Below are 22771 nucleotides of genomic sequence, written 5' to 3'. Positions count from 1 at the left end.
AAAATCTAAACGTGTGACATAGCCTATCATTATCCCCTTGTTTGTCAGTTAATGGTTTTAATGCATGCCTCTGATTTAAATCCTCAGTTTTTTCTTGGTCTCTCTGATTTTGCATTTCTTTGAGCAGAAATCATCAAAGCATGAATGAAGCAGAGAGAGGTTACCGCTTTGTTTTCTTAGCATTTGTAGCTAGCTGTGTGGATCTGTCAGATTGTGTCTTGTAGCATTTGCAGCTGTGGATGGATGATAGATTCTGTGTTGAACCGTGGATTCTGTCTGTGTAAAATGTTTCTGTCTTGAATTGAATCATGTGGATTGTTTTCAGCAATATAGCAGCACATGGAGTTTCTTACTCTTTTAGTTTTCATAATTTCTAGAGTTTCTATCCAAGTCGATTCATATGGTTCAACTGACCGAGAGATATATAGGTTAGCAGGCGCACCCGACTGGGAAACTCCGTTTAGTTTTCTATACGGGTAAGTCCAGTTAGTCTGTTTTTCCTCGCAAAAAAACTCCAATTAGTCTGTTTTTTTTGGCCGTGTGCAGAGGACAGGGATTCCTCCCCTTTTTGAAAAAAAGTTAGTCTGTTTATTGACTGACAAGAGTGGGTGGCAAGGACACAATAAAAGTTCAGCCACTACCATTAAACCACTACTTCCGCTCACGATAAAAGTTTAAATCACACAACGACCTTACATGTCCTCTGGTATGAAACATACGTGAGAGGAGTATATATATACACGGACATAGATAACATACATGGGAGGAGTACACACACACGCACATAGATAACATACGTGAGATATTTATCAAACTAGGGAGGTGCATGTTTCTAAGTTCCTCATTGCCTAGAAATCGTTTTCCTTGCTTCAAATTAAGCCACTTCGATTGTATGCAATGGGTTTGGAAGACATTGGGAATAGGCATTTAACCTGAAATCTCATCCAAGCTTCAGTTACCCGTTAAGCCCTTAACAATCATGAGTGATGGCTGGTAATGCACGCTTGATCCTCCAAATGGTTACAAACTGTTGTACGACGGGTTTGCATGCCTTGTAATTATTGGATTCTACTTTGCTTTGAAGTGTCGTGGTGGTGTCACGGCAGATGTCATAGGATGGTTTAACTTGGGGCCAATGTACGAAGGAGGATCCAGAGGAGGGAGGACGTGAAGTGAAACACGCACAATATGCACAAGCGCACACAGATCTACCCAGGTTCGGAGCTCTCTTGTCGAGGTAAGACTCCTACTCATGTTTTGTTGTATTAGTTGAGATAGGCAAGCTTTACAACCTTGAGCTGTATCCTTGAGGAAGAAGAAGAAGGGAAAACCCTAGATGCCTAAGTGTTCTCGTCCCTCTCTACAGAGGGGTAAGGTTCTATTTATAGGCCGCCCATGTCACACTGACATGTGGGCCGAGTCTAACGTCATCTTCCTTAGGCCCCGCCGGGCACGCGGCTTGGTTCCCTCCAGGCAGTACCGTAGGGGACAAGACAACTTTACTTTTCCCTGCCAGCCTGCAACGGCTACAACTATCCTCTGCCGGCTTCCGTCAGAGATTCTCTTTCGGTGCTTCTCTAGCGTGGTCACCTGACATCGGTACGCAGGCGCTGACTGCTTTTCTGAGATGATGATGGCGCTGCTTTATTTTGCACCACGTGGTCAGGATAAGACCGTTGAAGGATCTTGGCTATCGCCGAGATCAAAGTGCTCGTCCTTATCCTACGAACTTATAAGACAAGATAGCCATACCGGCATAAACCCGGGATGCCGGCTTAGTTTTAGTTTAACTTTACAATGCCGGCTTTGCCTCCGTCATCTTGAATAGAGTTGTGTCGTCATGACTCTCCCGGAATCATCCCCCGACATGCAGCGCTTTCGAAAAGGAAGATCGGGGAAACAACTAGGCTTCATAGTAATCACTCCTTTCCAGTTTATTTGTCGTTCTAGAAAAAACACAGATACCAACGAAATCAGTACAGTGCATCACTAGCAGTTGCAAACGCATTTAATTACGCGCCTCGGAAGGCCGAAAGTCGCGTGCAGCCGTGCACTGCTTGCATGCGCTGCTCTGTCCAATTGGTGAGCCATGCAAACGGTGGGGTCCAGTCCTTTGTGCCAGTGCATGCGCCAGCCCGTGCATTTTGACTGGGGAGCGAATGAATCGAAGCAAAGCGCGTGCAGGCAGGAACTAATTACCCACGATATTTAATCCGAAAAAAATATAAAACCTAAAACGACATTTAAATTGAGAAGCAGTGAGTATTCGTTAACCAATTGAGATGTGATCTATTTCCACGCAACCAGTGCCGATAATCATGGCCACCGCCGAGAATCATTCTACAAGTATAGATTAATTAAATTAGAGGATTACAGTAGAACATTCCATGGTTTAAAACGTCGGAAGCAAACTGAACTATAGATTGAAGCTCCATATTTGTGGTGTCCCAGCATTTTGAATTTTTCTACAAGTTAGAAACATAACTCGGTTATGTAGGAAAGAATTTTGATGACTAGTTGAATTTTTGAAATCGTAAATAGTCCACCTATTTTTCCAAAACTTGTATGCACATCTGCAAATGTTGGAAGCAGCTGAACTTGTGTATGGGGGGAGTAGATGGAAGCAAGTTTGTATGGGTACAGAACATGACACATTATTTTGTTTATGAAGCACTTGCATAGGGTTGGGGAGATGGAAGAAACTTTTTATTAGGTGCAAGAAAACATCGTGTAATACATTAGATGCATTCTAAGGGCCTCTTTCATTTGTAGGAAAATCATAGGAAGATGAAATTTTGCTTTACTTTGATTGTGGTTTTCTTCGTGTTCCTCAAAAAAGTGTAAAATCTGAAGACTTAGCATTGTTGTTAGAGTAAATTTCACATAACCACACTTTTTGTGGCAGTGGTCTCACAAAACCACAATTGTACATGCTACTTGGTATCTGTTTTAAGTGATAAATTAGTTTGTGACCCAACTAATGTTGAATGCTTGCAGCCAAGAAAATGTATTGTTAGTACTGTCTGCATATGCCCAACATGAATGAAGTGACCTCAAGCATATTTAGCGATACTTATATCCTCTGTCCCTAGTCGTAGAAATTGATCAATAAACCAGAAAATGGCCAAACGCTACATTATTTTACCAAATTAAGTTCCCAACAACAATCTTAAATAGAGCTATCTGAAGCTTTTTCCGAGAACGCGACAGATAATTATTCATTGCCCAACGTGAATGAAGTGACCTCAAGCATATTTAGCGATACTTATATCCTCTGTCCCTAATCGTAGAAATTGATCAATAAACCAGCACATGGGAAAACGCAACATTATTTTACCAAATTAAGTTCCCAACAACAATCTTAAATAGAGCTATCTGAAGCTTTTTTCGAGAACGCGGCAGATAATTTATTCGTTTTTTTAGAACCACAGTTTTTTTTTGGAGAAATTTAGAACCGCAGATAATTATCTGTGGGTCGTTTGATCCTGTTTGGGCCAAGGCCCAGCTAGCTTGTCAGCCCCAGACCCAGTCCCGGCACGTCTGCCTCCTTCACGAGCTCGCAAGCATCGCCGCTGCAACCTGCAACCTCCGGCCGTCCTCGCCGCGCCTTCTTGTCCTTTCTCTCGGGAGGAGTTGAAGCACCGGAACGGGTCCTCTTATCTCCGCCGCCCTCGACTTGGTGCTCCGGAAGAAGCGGATCCGGGACAGGTGAGAGCAGGGGACGCCGGGGCTAGGCCGCCGTTCTAGACGCTCTGCCGGTGGCGAGGTCTCGTCCCACTGCTCTTGCCGCTACCGGGAGAGAGGGGAAATTGGACCTGAGCAGCAAACCTCGGGGGACCTCGACTCGAAGCCGAATCGCACTAGGTCAGCAGAATTTCTTTTTATTTGCCTTGTTAATTCGATTTTACACCAAATCGAGTGTTTTCATCCAAATTCGCTAGTGTTTAAGGACGTGTTCGGTAACACTCCGGCTTCCTGTTTCTCGTAAATTCACCCCGGAACGGCATCGAAAAAAAAACTAAAAAACTAGATTAAAAAGATAACCGAATTTTTTTTACAAAACGCGAAGCATTTTCGGAACCGAAAAACACGGAGCAGTTCCAAATTACGGACCGATATACCACCGCCGGAGTGAAAAAAACGGTTCGTGTGCCTTTATTTCTCTCCCCGTCCTCCTCTTTCCCGATACCTTTCTCTTCCCAGCGCCCAACTCCCCAACTCGTCCCCGATGCTGGAGTGCGGGAGCCCTAGCCGCCGCATGGGCCGCGTCCGACCCCGCCTCCGGTAGCCGCCCCGCCACCGTCCCTCCTCCTCCTCCTCCTCTTCCTCCCCCTCCCCGTTCTCCTCCGCACGAGGACCCCCACACCGAGGAGGCCAAATCCAGTTCCTGGCGAGCCGGCGGTCCGGCGGCGACCTCCTACTCATCCCCGTTCTCCTCCGCCCCTGCCTCAACCCTCCCCGACAACGACCGGAGCCGCTCCGCTGCAAGCTGCGTCGACCCGGCCCTCTCCAGTCCTCCGTGAACCATTCCGCCGCAAGCTGCAGTAGCAGCTCGCCCCTCGTCCGCCCCTGCACGTCGTCTTGCCTCAGTAGCAACTCAAGGTGAGGTCTGGAAAAACCGATTTTGCTCTGTGTATTTGCTATCCGTGAACCCTATTTGCAGGGTCTAGTTGCTGTTGTGTGTGGCTATCTCAAAATTGCAGTGTGTATTTGGTAACCTGAAATTGCAGTGTGTATTTGCTTAGAACAGTTCTACAATTGCTTTGTCAAATTGCATTTTAAACTTGGTGTGAGATGGGGAGAAATTTTGGTTGAAAATATGGTAGATAAAAGTGACACCGATTTGTAGAGTTCTGTTCAGAATGGCCGCCGAATGGACTGAGGATAACACTAGGATTATCACGGAGTTGTTTGTCGAGCAAGTGCGGTTGGGAAATAGGCCAAACACTCACTTGACCCCCGCTGCATATGAGGAGGTTGCTCGTAAATTCAAAATGCTGACCGGTAAGGAGTACAAGCAGTCTCAACTGAAAAACAAATGGGACAAACTGAAAGGTGAGTATGGCATATTCAAGAGACTGAAAATGCAGACCGGAGGGGGATGGAACTTAGAGAAAAACACTGTGACACAAGATGCTGAGTGGTGGAAGAAGGCCAAAAAGGTGAGAGAATATGCATTTGTTTTGCAAATTATAATTAATATACGGGCTGAGAAATGAAAAGTAGAAATTTGATAGGATATCCAGGACAACAGGAAGTAGTCTCACTGCATATCTTGTTGCCTGAACTGTACTGTTCGTTGCCGTGAATTAAAGCTGAGTTCAATTATATAGCACGATGTGATGATTTTGCCTTCAGTGAACTGGAACCTGGTTATTCCAGTGAGAGATCCTTCCAGCAAGCTGCACCTCGCCAGTTATCTCCTCGTCCGGGTGCAGCAGCACCTCGCCGGATCCACGCTCAGTGCAGCCAGCAGGCTGGCCCAATTCTCTCCAGCCGGCCCATGTTGATTCCAGCGAGCAGATTATGGGCTTCCAGCCCAGTAGGAACTGAGGAGCCAGCCGAACGTTCTCTGCTCCACCCCAGGCGCTGGAGCATTGATCGGAAGCCGGATCTGAGGAGTTTTACTGGAGCGGGAGACTTCCGAACATGCCCTAAACCTTAAAAAAGTAATGCCGCCTCCGCCCCCAGCCCCTCCACCGCGCAGAGCCCCTCCCAAGTCCCATCCCTTGTGCCGCCAGCGCAGAGCTCCTCCGCCGCGCACCTCCCGTGCAGAGGCCCTCCGCCGCTCGGATCCCCACATCCTCGCCAAGGTAGAGCCCCTCGCCGCCCCATCCCCCTGCCGGCGCCTCTCCTTCTTCTTCCCCTCCGTCGGCCCTCATTCTTCGTTTCAGCCGACGCTGCTCCTACGCTGTCCCTCCTCCTTCCTATCTGCCGGCTGCTCCGCCCGGATGCATCGGACCTTCAAACACCGGGCTGCAGCCACTGTTTGCATCTGGGATGCTTGCAGCCCTGATGCCGTAGCGCCCGTGCGGTGCAGACCGACGCCCTGCAGGCGTTGAAACACGCCCTAAGCTTTAGATGGCTTATGCACAAGCCCAAGCTACCTAGAAGGGGGCCATAGTTTATGAAAGTGGGACACCTTTTCCATGGACATATTGTCTGTTAAGTTCACTCTGGTAGCTAGTACTTCAAAATATTGTTTCCTGTTCTTTATGGATTTTGCTATTATCTGATCCCACAAACTCTGATGTATATGATCAGTTGTCACACCAAGCTTGGCTTGTTGCGTGTACAGATTATAATTTGGTCGGTTCTTTTGCTTTTCACTAACTTTATGGGGTTTACTACTATTGGGATTAGATATTACAATTTGTTTCTGTGTAGTGCAGTGTACTAACCCTACAACATCATGTTATCAACCATAGATGCATCGTCCAACTCCGCTGCAGCATCCATACTTTGAGTGAAGGCTAGTTGTAACTTGAAGGTCGATTTTGAATTGAAAGTTAAAATTTAGAGTGCCCCAAATTTTGTTATCTTACTGGACTGGAAGTTTAATGCTTGCTCGTGCGTTTTGGTGTTTGATCGGACTAGAAATGGCGTGCGGTTTTGTGAACAGTGCTTGTCCGCAGAATCTAGTCCCCCCCTGCTTCCCTTTTTGGCCTCTGGAATAACCCAATCTGAAGAGCATTCAATTTGTTTGTTTTGAAGGTTTAAGAGTTTTCCTTGTATTCCTCTTATTCGCAGGTTGATCCGGTCTGATTATCCTCTGTGGTCCACTTCTGTTAAGCAATGTTTTACTGCACTCACTGTGCTGATTATTGCCCATACATCAAGGATCCTGACAAAGGATATATGTGAGACCCTCCCTTCCTGTTCTTTCTTTGTTCTTCTAGTTGCATGGGAACTCAGTCCATATAATTGTTTATGAACATGGTCTTATTGGTCATTCTGTTACTTCTTGCTTCGTATATTTTTGTTAAACAACTTTAATGCTTGAATATTTGTCTCATATTTGATGATCAGATGCTGTGGAACGTGTGGGAAGGTTCTTGATCAGGACATTTACAACGCTGAGCCCACTTTTGTCAAGGACGGCTTAGGGCAGGTTGTTGTTGTTATAGTGCTTCTTAATATTCATTTTCTTGATTTATCTGTTTAGTTGTTTGGTTCATTTTCTTGGATCTGACAGAGCCAGAGGGCTGGAAACGTTATCTCAAGCATCGAGAGCGGCAGTTCGCTATCCCATGAAAGAACTTTAATGAAAGGCATGGTTTTTGGGGGCATTCCTTTTATATTATTGATTGTCTCACTTTGTCACTTAATTTGTGCTTTGTTTATCCCAGGGAGAGACGAGATCTGGCAGATTGTCACTAGCTTACATGTTGGTGGTGGAGATACTATCATTGACATGGCTCATAAATTTTATACAGTATGCTTTTTGTTATCAATCATGAGTTATCTTCTCTAAAATAGTCATCATACCTTATGATATTGATACTTCTTCTCGTTGAAGTGTAGCTAGCTGTTGACCATAATTTTACAAGGGGCCGTCGAACAACTCAAGTTGCAGCTGCTTGTCTTTACATTGCCTGCCGGTACGCTATTGCCTAATTAGAAATTAGCCCTTCTCCTTATTGAAAGCCTTCCTATCCATCTTCTCCATTCCTTAATCCTTAGTAAAGTATGACCTTCTCCTCCACTTTGGGTGGAGTTAGGAATATTCTATGTTGCACAGTTGCTGCTGCAAACCTGCAACTCCTTATTTAATTACATAATGATAACCTCCAGTGTTCTTTATTATGTACCTACAAAAATTGCAATCAGGGCTGCCACACTATGTGCTATTTTGTTCCATATCTCTGGTTTTTAACTAGAAAATCAAATGCTTGGTCTTGAGAAACTTGTCCCAGTGGGTTCATAACAAACGGTGATAAAACCAAGGGATAAGTGCCAAGCAGATTCTCTCCACTCACTTGGATCTTCGCCCTAGATTCTCTCCTTTTTTCCCATTCTAAAAGTTGAGGAAATATTTAAATAACGTTCATGAAAATGTTGACAATGCTGTAACATGCACTTATGAAATTTGGTGCCGTATGCATTCTGCGCAAAACAAATCGGTGCATGCTGAATATTGAATAGTCTATTCAGCCATGCCCAGTTTGTTCTTTTTGTGCAGTGCACATATGATCATATTTTTGTATAAATATTTTCATATGTACATGTCATAGGTGGTAAACATCCATGATTATTTTCAAAAGTATTCACAACCATAGGGAGGAGATAAGCATTTAACGGGGTAAGTGTCTAAACTATGAGACAACTAAACCTTTTGTTTTTTGGACCATGCACATGAACGTAGAAGCCATGCCCCCTCCCCCCCCCCCCCCCCTCCCCGGCACAAATATATATCTTGTAAGTTCTAATGAATGGTCTACCATTAAGATTGTGCGGCCCCAAATTCTCTATTTCAGAGTTCTTAGCAGCCTAGTTTGTGTGTTTTGGTATAATTGATACTTTATGGCTATGCACTTGCAAAATATGTCATCCTGGAACCCATGCTAGTAAACAAAATATGTTCGGTCATTAATATATATGCATATAAGAAGAGCATCCATCTATATCGTCCACATGAAATTGGTATCACTACTTAATAGATTCATCATGAAATGTATTTTCATGATCTGCACTTTATGTGATTTTCAATTAGCATATTGTTATATGAGCAGCCAAACTGGCACCTTGTAGACTCTATCAGTGTTCAAATTTGACTACTCTTTGCAGTTGGAAGCACCACCACCACATGCTTATGTTTCATTATTTATTGCTGTGCTTTGAAGTGTCAAGAGTAACCACTTTTTTTCTTTTTCTGTTCCTGGTTCATGAAAACTGCTCCCTTGACTCATGTTTGTATTGATATTCATTTCTTCCTGGAACTCTCACCGACTGTTGTTTTGGTTTTGGAAAACTATATGGATAATACTTATCTCCATGTTTAATTGCTTTTCTTGTCAGGCAAAGTAAAAAGGCTTATCTTCTTATCGACTTCTCAGATTATTTGAAGATAAGTGTGTAAGTGCACCATTCTCTTGCCCTTTATCTTGTAGTCCTTAGTGAAAGGGCTCATCTGGAGTTTTCTTTCAGTTATGTCCTAGGTGCTGTTTTCCTGCAGCTTTGCCAAGTTTTGCTGCTTGCGGAACATCCAATTGTTCAGAAGCTCATAGATCCCAGCCTCTTCATTCATCGTTTTACAGAACGTAAGTTAATAAATTATTATTTGCTTCTACTTTTTATTTGGTTCAGACTGTTCTATTCCATTTATGTGCACTCTTGTATAAAATATGGACATAACCTCTAGCTGTACACATGAACCGATTTTTGTGTCTTTCTCAAGCCTTTCTGCAGCACTGTCACTTTCCTGGTTTTTCCGGTAACCGCGCCACAACTGGTCTTGTTTTCTGTAATTCTGATTATTCTCTACGAATTCAACATAACCTTGTTGAGTACTTCACAGATCGTATCAAAACAGCCTAAAAGAAAGATCTCTTTTATTGTACCTGATCTATGTCTTTTAGCATTTTAGACTAAATTCTATTGTTCCTCGACACCGAATCAAACTTCAAGCCCTTGTGTTCTAAAAGATGGACTTTCCTCCAGGCTTTTATATTCGTCTGTTCAGTCTTCCTCTGGGATCACATATTCATCTTCCAAACCTTCTTCTGAGTGCTGAGTGCTGACTTGCTGTTCTATTCGTCGTTTGAGTCTTTCTATGTGATCTCATATTCATCCTCCAAACCTTATTCTAGGTATACTAAACCTGCTGGAACTGTTGCCCATGCTTCTCATCCCATGCGCCAATAGTCTAATTCCCTCACTAGATTATCGTTGCTTCAGATGCACGACGCTGCATTGATACAGATACGAGTATCGGTATCAGGCCAATATGGATATGGTGATGCACATGGTTTGGGGATACATCATTTTTCAAATACACGGAATACATTTTACTAATTTTAAAACATAAAATAAAATTATGTATTGGTTGCAACAACAGATTACATTGCTGTTTGTTCTTTTCCTAAGCATAAAGAAGCACCTCTGACACGTTTTTTGTCTTTGATTTTGCTAATGCCTCTTTAGCCCTTGCTACCTCATTTCTAAACTGATTAAGAACATGAACTGTCGCCTTCTTACACGGTTGAATTCCACCAGTATGTTCACAATAGTTGCATTTCCATTTAGTATTCCCCCCGCCCACTGTTTTTTCTGGAATAGTAACATGACTCCAAAGAAGAGCACTGAGGTTGCTGGGTAGATCACTACTAGACATCACATCTTCTAGACTGGACACGCACCCAAGGAATGAGTTTGCCGTTAGGGATCTGCAGTGCAAGTAGGGAGCAGTCATTAGAGGGATGGAATGTGTGCAGGTGCAGAAGAGAGAGGGGGAAGAGGAGATGGAACCTTGCTGTCCTGCTATAGCCTGGTATGGGAGGGGGAGGACCAGAGGAGCTTGCCGCCAGCTTGCTGTCTTCTGCTGCGGCTGGTGGCACCACTAGGGAGGTCCCGCCTTGTTCTGGAGAAAGCAGGGGCAGAGGGGATTGAACCTCCAATGGACACCTTAGCAAGTTTAGGGGGTCAAACTGCATTTTGAGAATAGGAGGATGAAAGTGATTGCATCTTGCAATTTAATGGACTGTTGATGCATTTTACTCTATATTAGTAAAAGTAACTAAAATCGTTGGAATTGGGATCATGTGGCTTTCTATGACGACATGATAGTGAAAAAAAAAGGGACTGGCACCCCCTATGGACCATCTGATAGTGCTCCCTGTGGATGTGTGCATCTTGTGATTAACGGCATCACCTACATTCATGCAGCAACTCTACCAATGTGCCTTTGGGAGTTCGTGTAATCGTACTATGTACCGTCATGCAAATTACTACATTAAGGAAATTAACATAGGAGTATGGCCAAAAACTGCATTAAGGAAATTAACCATGCTTTTATTTTTTTATGCATTTAGTTCAATTTATTGGTTCTGTCTGTAGGTTTACTTGGAAAAAGGGACAATGCCGTCTCGGACACAGCCTTACGCATCGTAGCTAGCATGAAGCGAGACTGGATGCAGGCTAGCATCTTCTTCCTTCTAGTTTTTTTATTTGGTTCCTTTTGAAGGTTCTAATAGTTTGTTCTGATCTGCAGACTGGGAGAAAGCCAAGTGGATTATGTGGTGCAGCATTATATATCGCTGCACTTTCGCACGGGTATAATTATACCAAGTCAGATATTGTAAGCTCAAATGCTCAGGACAAATCTACTTTTTTGAGACTTGAGAGTTGTATTCTACAAGCCTTCCTTTTGTATTAATCAGCATTTATTGTGTATACGCAGCTTTTCTATGCATAATGTAGGATTGAATATTGATACAATTTGTTTTCTGTTTTTAGGTTGGAGTTGTGCATATCTGTGAGGCAACGCTAACTAAACGTTTGATAGAGTTTGAAAATACGGATTCTGGTAGCCTAACGGTATGCATCTGCTTTCCTTGAAATTGCCGAATGGGGCTCTCTGTTCATCAAATCACTTGAATTGTACATATTTTAGTCACTTTTGCTAACTCTTTGGTGAAGATCTAACAATTCTCGTCACTCCCCTCACTTCCTATTTAAAAGCATGTCCCACAAGATACGAACACAAAAAATTCTAAGCTGGATAAAATTGTTCAGCCTTAAAAGAAATGTAAGCCCATGCTGACACCATAAATACAAAAATAAATATAAACGAAAATTGCAGTGAACGTCTACTAAAACTTCATATTATTACTTATCGTTGCAGTTTTAGGTTTAGTACTGTGAAAGTTTATGTGACTGAAACATAAGTGAAAATTAGTGAATCTGTTATTCTGTTTTTTTCATACACTAGAATTGTAAGCGATCAGTTGGTACAATATTTGATTATTACCATTCTACTAAAGTCCTTAAACTGTCCATTCTAGAGCACACCAAAGCGAATAAGGGTGTTGTTTCTTGTGTGACAAGAATTGGACTTTGTGTCATACTGAATCAAATGGTGGCCTGAACAAGTGTCGAGTAATGCAACTCTATTTCAACTAGACCTATCTTTACCTCATTTAGCATGTCAGACAGCTACTTAAGATGACACTTTTCTTAATCTGCTAGAGCATTGGGCATTCTATTTCATATTGCTACCTCGTTATCTACTACAAATGTATCATATATCTAAATACCCTACAATCTACTGCATTTACTGCTGATGTTTAATTTATTTATTTATGAACACTTTCTCATGGCCCCTATGCTAGATTGAAGATTTTTTGGCAAAGGCTGATGAAGAGCAACCTGTCTCAAAACCTTCACGCAAGTCTGGAGAAGTCCTCTGCAAGCACAAGGATAAAGACACTGAGCATTTTGCTCATGGACTTTGTGAAAAATGCTACAACAAAGTAATACACACTTAGTATGTCTGTAATGCATCGGTTTCGATACTTCATTCACTATTGACACTTGACCTGATTGTGCAGTTTATTAAAATGTCGGGTGGACTAGAGGGCGGGGCTGATCCTCCAGCTTTTCAACGAGCTGAAAGACAAAGACTCGAAGCTGCGAAAAAATCCGAGGAAGCTGCTGCACTTAAGGAGGCAGCATTAGGAGAGTCGAATTGTGAGATACAGAATTCTGATGTTGAAGATAACATTATTAGCCTTAAGAAGGTAATAATCCTGTCATGCATGAACTGATGCTTCTTACCTATCTACTCAAGAGGCACTACTGCAATCACACCTGCCTCTGCCTTTGCTCATCTGAGACATCGCCTGCAATGCCATCTTGGCCAAGAGTGGCATCGCTGTCCGTGCTTTGGGAGATGCACTAAATTTAAGTGAGGAAGATAACTTGACTGGTGTTCTGTTTTGGTGGGATAGCAGAGGACCTTACTGATGCTGGATTGTTTTGAGATGAGGAAGGTCTCACTCAGAGGCAACATTGACCTCACAGCTTGCTTCTAATTATTCTTAAAGATTTCCTTGCATGACATATCCCAACAAATCTGTTAGCTGACAAGTGACAGTGTCTCAAATTTTCTAGTGCCGAAGTAACTTTTCTTGATTTGTGGCGAAACTTAGGCACTGCCTTATTTGTTACACTCGAAAGATGTGAAAGGCTGAAATATAGCTGTTGTTTCCATTCTGATGCTAACTGTAGCAGTGTTCTAATGGAATATTTGAACCTTCTGAATCTGTTTATAGTGCTGAACTTAAGATTTATTGCATTGGGATGTAACCCATGTATGTCACCTCTCTACCACATCTGCAATAGTTGTTTCTTTATGATCCATTCTTCGTGCTCTACACATATTTGTGTTTCAAAATTCAGTTTATCTTCTCTGACCAGGGGCCAATTGGAGATAAATCTTCGACCATTCCTTCTGAGCAAAATGCAAATGATAACATAGCTTCGAAAGATCCTGAAGTGGGAGGTTTGTTAGTTCCCGTAACATGATACTGTGCAACAATATAATAATTTCGGTTCAATTTTCTCCCTTTTGGGTTCATAAATTTGTATTCTGAAGTTACTATTGCTGATCAACTTGCTGGATGCTGTTTTGCATCCTTAGGTGAAAACAGTAAACCTGATGCTGATCCAGAGAGTTTTTCTGATATTGATGATGTGGAGGTACTTTTATCCAGAGTCTTTTGGACATACTTTTCACAAACTAATTTTGTGTTGTCTTTCAGCCTGGAAGATGACCATATCGGTTATTTGTGATCTCTAATGCTGTGTTAATTTTGTAGGTTGACGGGTATCTTCACAACGAGGAAGAGACACATTACAAAAAGATAATCTGGGAAGAAATGAACAAAGAATACATAGAGGTAGTTATGGTAACTCTAGCAACATGAGGTGGTTGTTATTCTCACCGGAGGGTGTAACTGTATGGTGATTTCTTTTACAGGAACAAGCTGCAAAGGAAGCTTTGGCAGCTGAATTAGCAGCTAGGGGTGTGGGCGTGGGAGGGGGACAACAGAAAGTATGCAATGTTTATACTTTCTAGTATAAATCAAGCTTCCTGTGTACGTTCACTATATTAGATTCAGCTCATGCCTAGCCTGCATTTTTAATGTAGAAACGAAGACGTAATGAAGACACTAAGAACTTGTCACCTGCTGAAACACCAGCTGAAGCAACATACAATATGTTGAAAAGGAAGGTAAATGAACTTTCTGTTCAGCCATAGATGCCCAAGAATAGTTTGTCATGTGAAGCGTACTTATGTGTTAAAACTAAACATTTAAGCAAGCTGAGATTTTAATATATAATGTTGCTCCTTGCAGGGACTTGGGTCAAAAATCAACGTTGAAGCCGTCGGTGGATTGTACAATGTATGCTTATATTTCCAAGTTGACTGGATCTATAATTCTTTGTACATGTGAAATTAACTGATTAATTAATTCATGATTTATGCTTGTAAATCACTCTTGCGTCAAATTATACTTGTCTATTAATATTGACTTTTTTTTCCTTGTCTACTTCATCTTCATTGCCACTCAAATGCTTGCTGCGAGCAGACTAAAGATGAAGAAGGCGAGGCAAATGAAAAAGGAGACATGGGCTTTGATGGGGAATATACACAGGACATTGGTGATGGCGAAACATTTGAAGGGGGCGACGACTATGCAGATTACAACAATGATGGTGAAGGTGGTGCTGGAGCCTATACTGATTATGATGAGTTTGGTTTCTAATAGCAAAATTCTGAGAGGCAAGCTCAACAAAATTTATTTAGAGTTTCAGTTGACTCAAAAATCCTATTTTATCCAAAAGCTGGAAGAAATGATTGCAATATTCTTCATTTGTACAAGAAGATATTTCAGTATTTTTGAACTTCTAAAACAAATGAGGTTTCGTTAAGATAGACCGAATTCATAGTCAAGTCTATCAGTGTATGATTGAAAGAAATATCAGTGTGATCTTAACTACGAATCTTCTACTCAGGCCTGGTAACTGGTTGTAATTTGTTACTGATGGTAAAAGAAATAGGTAGAATTGCCAATGTGCTATTGCAATGTAATAGGTCGCATACTCAGTATGTTTATTGCTTGATGCATATACATTATATCGCTGGTTGTGACAAGTTACTCCTGGTGACTGCGATGTATGATACAGCGGCCTTGACATGCATTGAAATTGCTAAGCTGAGCAGGTTTGAAACAAGTTTTAGTTGAGTATTGTCATTGTCTTCAGTGTGGTTTCTTCATTTACCATCAAGACTCCAGGTTTTGGACTTTGATTAGCCACTCGTTTCTGCCAAAACAGAACGGAATTTTTAACTATTGACTTGGCCAAAGCAGCAGCTACATTGTTCTATGACCAAAATCCCAAATAAAGTATTACTACTGTGGATGAACAAAACAGTGGCTATTTACATACGGAATGAGATAAATATCTTTTCCTTATTTTGAACTCGATTCAGATCAATATCTTAATCTTGAACTTTCACTTGTTTTATGGCTTCACAGCAAAAGAAAAATGACGCTGCGACATTGTCGGTTTCTTAAGTAGCCTCAGATGAACTACTCCGGCAATTTACTCATGAAAAGCTGTGGCATCTATTTTTTTCTGCGGTTCATCTTGTTCTGGAGTCATCTTAGTTTAGACTGTCTTATTATATCTACAGAGTCAGAGACTACGCCACACTCTTGGTTTAGACTGGCTTATATCTACAGAGACTACAACACACTTTAGCATTGGATTCTAAATCAGATTAACATTTCATTCTTAACATCACTTGGCTCAAAGGCTTTGCCCAGTTTCAAAACCTGCCCATTGATCCCCCATAGCCGCATTGTCAACACTCAACACCACTATAATCAGGAACTAATAATAGAAAGCTGATAGAATCAGCTGACTCAGCTCCCAAGGGAAAGGAAAAATACCATCATCCGTGCCAAAGATGTTGATAAAAACTGTCAACTAGTAGTACTATTAATGACCAAGATGTTCATGATTCGGTTCTTGACCCTGGCTAGGAGATGTCTCAATGAAATGGCCAAGTGCTAGCTTTGGTGATTTTCCCTCAAAAATAAAAGGTAAAAGCTTTGGTGATCCTGAAATGCCGTTGACGATCGACGCAGGAGGTTTCTGAAATTTCTGATAGCTCTTTCCCTAGCTAGACCATCAGTTTCGCCTCAAACCAGCAGATGGTTTGTCATCCATGTCTCCGTGGTTGGTAACTTGATCTCTGTAGTGACTGTGTAGCTTGGCATATTTAGTGGCTGGGCTGGAAACGTTAGCAGACGGAGGATGCGCCTAGATGTTGTCGAATGTCGATATAAAAATTAAGGAAGTTCTAGTAATCTCAATTGGAATTCAGAGTGTGGTTAGCAGTGTCTCTTGGCCGGCGATGAGGAGTTCAATAAATCATTGTACTCTGTCTGTTCAGAAATAAGTGATGTGGATTTGCATAACAACTCATACAAATTTATGTCACTTATTTTCGGACAGAGTGAGTATAAAGGAAGAGCCTGAGTATAGGTACGTGTGCTACGTGTGAGTTGTATGCGTTGGTAAGAAAAAACCTTCAATTTCCAATCGTCTATGAATTTCCACTTACCTCCTCTCACATAAGTCACGTGGGTGGTCCACCTCTTATGCCCCACTTACTGAAGGTGCCTAAAAGTGAACCACATGAGAGGAGTATATATAGACATCAGATATGGTTTTCCCAAAGATGAGCTTATACATATGTACATGTGAGAGAGATGAGAATCAATCTTGCTAAAGGCCAAGGTAGTTGCATACCGCAAGTCCTTATGGCAAATCGTTTTTCATATTCAAAACCAAGCTACATTCGTAATTACATGGCGTGAGCTTGGGAGATGTCGGGAAAAGTTGTTTTACGATCTGTTCAGATCATTCTATGACGTGAAGGACAACGTGTACCGTAATGCAAATATGATCCACACTATTTGTCGCCACAATAATAGATCGAGCGTGAAAAGTGGCTCGTTGTATTATCGGTTTTTGAAAGGGTTGGACCTTGTTTCATTAACAGCTCGTTTGGCAACCAAGAATTCATTTCATTTGATCAAAATGAAATGAAATCCAATTTTTGATAGGATTTCATTTGGTTGAATTTGAATTCCGGGTTGAAAAATCATGTTTGTCTACCACATGGAATTGAAGAGTGAGAGATAATTCTACAGAAATGATGGCTTTTAAGAGGAATTGAGGCTAGTTATGGTGTGATTCCATGAAATTTGAGATTGAATTCATGTGGCTGATTCCGCGCCAACCAAACAAGTTGATTTTTGGAATTCAAAATGAATTCTACAATTCTATGCGCAAATGATGGGTGCCAAACAAGCTGTACGGAAATCACCGTCCACCAGCAATTGAGTTTGTACATAGAACAACATCAATTTTGAAAGGTGATAAAGAGAGCTGAACAATCTCTAGTGCCAACAAAGTATCAATAGGTGGAATCAAATTCCTGCTTCTTTCTTGAACCTATGGACTTCATGCTAGTAGCTTCCGCACGGAGTCTTCTAGTTATTTTTAAAGTGTTATGTAATTTATGCAAGGGACATGTATATATAGCAGCTTTCTTCGCTTATGGAAATATCCCCATCAAAGGAAAGATTGCGAGTAGTTGACTACAGAGCTATGGCACCAGAACAAATGAACCACATTGGCAGAGAAACCATCGAAGAGAAAACAAAGACGATGACGCCGTGTTCATCAGATGGTTGCCGCTTGTCAATAGGCTATCATGGCCTCATGGAAGCATGATAGCCCGGCCGCGAAGATCCCGTTAGCCATGATGCTCCATCAGCCGCACGCCTCTTCTTCCTGCTGAATGGTCCAGTCGTTTAACATATGGCATGTGTAGCACAGATCACAAAATGTAGTTAACCATTTAGCTGAATTTTGGCACATTCAGCATTGATCCTGTTCAATATCTCGTGTAAGATCATCTAGTCTTCTACGGAGTATGAAACATATTCTGTTTGAGCCGTACGTGTCTGCAAAACTTTGGCTACAGCTACTTTGTTTCGTCATAAATCATATTATAGATCAGGAAACAAGGCAGCCAAAGATTTGCCCACTAATCTAGGTATGTTCTAACAACACCCAGAACAGAGTGTTCTCGTCGTTACATACTTTCTACGTGCACTAAACATAGAAACAGAGTAAATTTTCATGATGGCTAATCTTTTTTATCTTTCATTTTTGCCTTCACCATTTCTTGTCCCCTTGCATACTTGGCCCTTAGCATTCGTTGCCATGGAAATTTTCAGTCTCCAGCTTCCAGATCTATTAGTATCTTTGTCCTTTTTTTTTCTCAAGGGGTTAGGTTAGTATCTTCATCCTAACTTTGTGTTTGCAATGCTTTATGCAATCCAATAGTTTTTCTCCCCAAGAGCCCTCTCTGTTTTCCTGAGTTCGCTGTGCTTGGTCCAAAATTTGGGCCAGAAACCAGACATGACAGGCAAAGTGCCACGGCATGGATCCATAATACCATACATAACACAGTAAGGCAGCAAACATTGAAAAATTGATGGTTCCAACATCGACCTTGCAAACATAGTTGATGCATGTAACTTCTGTGGCGGTGATTACTGAGCTATGAGTTGAAACGCACAACTTCGTACTTGAGAAATTCCGGGCTTTGCTTGCACGCTCCTCGAACACGCTTTTCTGATACCTCCCAATTCCATTCAGTCATCCACTGGCAAGTACCATTCTCACACACTGGCACGGTAATATTACGAGTAAATTTCACAAAACTACTACTCTAGGGGTTAGGGTTTCACGGAGCTACCACCTCAGGGGTTCGCATCAGTTTGCCACTACTCTAGGGGCAATAACCATCAGTTTGCCCAAATTTCGCGGATTAGTGCATTTGACACCAGAACTGACAAATTGGGCCCGCGTGTAAGGTCTTTTCCTTTTTTTTTAAAAACCCTGACTTTTTTCTTTTTTTCTTTTTGACCCATCGTCTTCCTTAAGGGAGCAGCAGGACCCAGACACGGGAGCCACGGGAGGCCGCGCGGGCAGGCGGCTTCTTCTCCAGGCGCGGGCGCAGGAAGGCGGTGCGGGCGCAGGCAGGCGGGCACGGGCGTGGCGGCGCGGACGCGGGGAGGCGGCGCGGTGGCACGGGCGTGGGCAGGCGGGCACGGGCGCAGGGAGGTGGCGCGGCGGGGTTGTATAATGATCTTTTACTATGACATGGTTATATAATTACTTTTGTCCCCCTCAAAAAAAAAATTGTTGCCGTGAAACAACCATAATCTTTCGACTCGTATATATTAGAGATCTTCTCTGATACCCCAGAATTAATTTGAGTCGTCCGTTTTCTTTGATCTAAAGGTTCAGATTACTTTATACTCCTAAATACTCCAAATCAGTTGAGTGGAGTATTCCCTCAGGAAAAAGGGAGTAGCCAACCGGCAAGGGTAAAAACGTAAAAGAAAAACGTCAGTCTCATCCTCTTCTCCTTCGCCGGTCGCCGGAGTACTCAGAGCAGGCCTGACTCAGAGGAAGGTCCTGACGGCGGCGGCGCGGGCTGGAACGGCGGCGGAGGCGCGCGCTAGTGGCCGATGGCGGCGGAGGCGGGTCGGACTGGAAGGACGGCGGAGGCGCACTGGGAGGCCACCGGCGGCGGCGCGTCAGGAAGGCCAGTGGAGAGGCATGCTGGGAGGCGGGCAGCAGCTTGAAGCGGGGAGGACGGCTGCGGCGGCGTAGGCTGGAAGGCCGGCGGAGGCGCGCTGGAAGTTGGGCTGCGGATTCGCGCGGTGACGCCGGCGGCGGCGGCCCAGGCTGGAAGGCCGGCGTAGGCGTGCTTGGAGGCTGGCGACGGGTTGGCTTGGGAGGCCGCCGGCGGCAGCGCTGGATGCGAGGCAAGCGGCGGCGGCTTGGCGCTGGGAGACCAGCGGTTGCCTGAATCGGGATAGAGAGAGAGGAACACAATTCTGAATTTTTTTTATTTCTATTACTAATGTGAAAAGTCGAAAACGCCCTTCTCTAATACTGGGTTTGGTCTCAGTGGAGTTTCATGTATATTCGGTCTTCACGATCGAACATGTGCTTTTGCATGTTCTATCTTCACCCACATGTGTTTTATTCATGCATCCTGTATGTGCAAGTAACGTGATTGGAAAAAAAACAATTGTTACTCACCCGAGCTTCGCATGAAAATGATTACATATGAACATACCTCCATGTATTGTTCTTGGTTCTCACAGTCACAGGTATACCTCCTTTTCACATATTGGTGCATCTGTTATGATCATAATAGTGTCTCTAGGAATGGTTAGTTCGGTCACCTTGAGCCAGCAAACAGCAAAAATGATTTCCCATTCCAGTGAACATCGTATTGTTCTTGCTTGGACCCTGAAGAATTAACAATTTTGCAAGAGATCATAATCATTCAGCCATCTCCTACAAACGTTAAATACCATTCACGGTAACACTACATTTTCAAAGAAAATCAAATTTTTTTATATGAGAAAATAGGAAGAAACAAATATCAAACATGGAATCCGGCGAGAGACGCACACGTACAGAGCAAAGCCAGCATCCATCGATCAGAAGCAACTAGTTCTGCTAATCACGTCAGGCAACACACGAACACGCGAGAATCGATTTATAGCCACATGCCCGTATCGTGCCTGTCTTGCTTTCTTTATTTCTGAATTTTCTGGGTGAAGTTTACGGGCAACGAGTACATAGTGTACTGGATTTTTACTCAATGATATTGTAGACTTGTTGACAAGTTGTCGACATATAGCACCACTTGTTCCGATTCTTGATTCATCAGATCTCCTAGGAGTCATGCAACCAAACTCCTTGACATGCTGATGCTGCTGCGTAAACACTTATCTACCGGCTCCGCTAACTAGCGGTAGTCTGCCATCAGACTGCAACCACCCATGTGTTGCATGCAACCAGCCATGTACTAACACGTGGTATCTTATAACATATACCATTGATTTATACCATATACCAAAACCACATGCACTGATACCATATATCATTGACTCATATCATATACCAATATCATATATCATTGACTCATACCATATACCATTGACCCATACCATATATCATTACCTGACCCAATGCCACGTGGCAGGCATGCAAAGCACCGGCACATGGCGGAGACGTTAAAATCGCCGCTTTGGCTGTTGCCGCTGCTATATACTCAGCCTCACAAGATGATAATACTACCACCTTTTGTTTTTGTGACAACCACGTGATCATGCTATTTCCCAGAAAATACGCAACACCCGAAATACTTTTACGGATATCCACATCTCCTGCCATATCACTGTCTGTAGCCAACTAGCTTGGCCACCCCTTCTTCTACATACAACCAAAATTGCTTGTTCCTTTTATGTACCTGAGTATTTGCTTTACAGCAGCATAATGTTCAGTTGTGGGAGCTTCCATGTACCGACTTACTATCCCAACCGAATATGCTAGGTTGAGCCTCCTGTTTACTAGGTACCGAAGACTACCCACAATGCTTCTATATTCCGTGGCATCAACCAACTGTGCCCCACTCTTCTTGCTTAATTTGAACCGAGGCTCCAGGGGAACATGAGTTGGATTGCAATCATCCATACCACAAGTCTTCAGAATTTTCTTTGCATATGCTTCTTGACAACGTGAAATTCCAGTAGTTTGTTGATGTACCTCGATACCCTAGATAGTAGCAACAGCCCTAGATCACTCATCTTGAACAAATCTTTCACATCTGAAGTTTGAATTTTGCAATCTCCTTTTCATGTCATCTTGTTATCAACAGATCATCTACTCCCTCCGTCCAACAAAGGATGTCTCAACTTTGACTAAATTTGAATGCATCTATACACTAAGTCATGTCTAGATATATCCAAATTTTGACAAACTTGAGACATCTTTTGTTGGACGGAGGAAGTACATAGATGCCAACTAGTAGAAGGCTGTCTCCAACTCCTCGTTTATACATTGCATGTTCTAGATGACTTTTCTCAAAACCAAGGGAGATCAAAGGTCCGGTCTAGCTTGATGTTCCATGCCCGAGGTGCCTGTCGCAAGCCATATAACGCTTAATTTGTGTAGTTTAAACACTATGTGTTCTTCCCCTTCCTTGATAAAACCAGGAGGTTGCTTCACATATACTTCCTCTTCTACCTCTCCATTTAGAAAAGCAGATTTCACATCCATGTGATGCAATTTCCACATATTCTGAGCTGCAAGCTAGAGCTATCAAAAGCCTCACTGATTCCATCCCTCGCCACCTGGCGGCCGGCAAACACTTCTTCAAAGTCTACACCTTGCTCTTGAACATATCCTTTAGCCACTAATCTGGCCTTGTGCTTTACGACTTCAACATCGGCATCTTTCTTGATTTTATATACCCACTTTAGGCCAATTGCTTTCTGACCATGGGGCAGGTCAACAAGAGTCCATGTCATGTTGTCTTCTATCGAATCCGGCTCTTCTTTCATTGCCACACGCCAACTTTCCTCTTCATTTGCTGCTTCAAACGTTAGGCACTTGATCTTGTTGCACGCGTCGTTTAATTTAGCCGGCTTCGGTTTCCTAATTATTTTCTCCAGAGGAGGATACAACATCAAGCCAACTTTACCTCAGGCGTGGATGTAGCTCGCCCTGAGCCTCCCCCCAAAGTTGACTGTACTTCCTCTGTCTGTTCTGCCGTGGCGGCAGAGTTTCCTGCCGCGGCAGAGGACTTTCCTGC

At 42.8% G+C, this 22771-nt stretch overlaps 1 protein-coding gene across 2 annotated transcripts; it reads left to right on the top strand.

Moving 5' to 3' along the window:
- The first annotated feature begins 4174 nt into the window (after positions 1-4174).
- Positions 4175-15204, top strand: LOC100842802 (transcription factor IIIB 60 kDa subunit). Of its 2 annotated transcripts, none has more exons than XM_003578680.4 (20): positions 4175-4602; positions 6751-6860; positions 7030-7111; positions 7196-7271; positions 7350-7435; positions 7525-7601; positions 9019-9075; positions 9148-9260; positions 11056-11135; positions 11210-11296; positions 11455-11535; positions 12330-12470; positions 12549-12737; positions 13417-13501; positions 13640-13698; positions 13818-13898; positions 13979-14053; positions 14150-14233; positions 14358-14405; positions 14592-15204. In XM_003578680.4, exons 2-20 carry the CDS (start codon positions 6796-6798, stop codon positions 14766-14768), a joined length of 1743 nt encoding a protein of 580 aa, XP_003578728.1. In that variant the 5' UTR covers positions 4175-4602; positions 6751-6795; the 3' UTR covers positions 14769-15204. The 2 variants fall into 2 exon arrangements, with proteins under 2 accessions (XP_003578728.1, XP_024310265.1); XM_024454497.1 differs by lacking the exon at positions 4175-4602 and adding an exon at positions 4862-5162.
- The last annotated feature ends 7567 nt before the right edge of the window (positions 15205-22771 follow it).

Source organism: Brachypodium distachyon, chromosome 4 (assembly GCF_000005505.3).
Source record: "Brachypodium distachyon strain Bd21 chromosome 4, Brachypodium_distachyon_v3.0, whole genome shotgun sequence".
Lineage (NCBI taxonomy): Eukaryota > Viridiplantae > Streptophyta > Magnoliopsida > Poales > Poaceae > Brachypodium > Brachypodium distachyon.
Note: the sequence above shows the minus strand (reverse complement) of the source record. Positions and strands in the feature narration are given on the sequence as shown.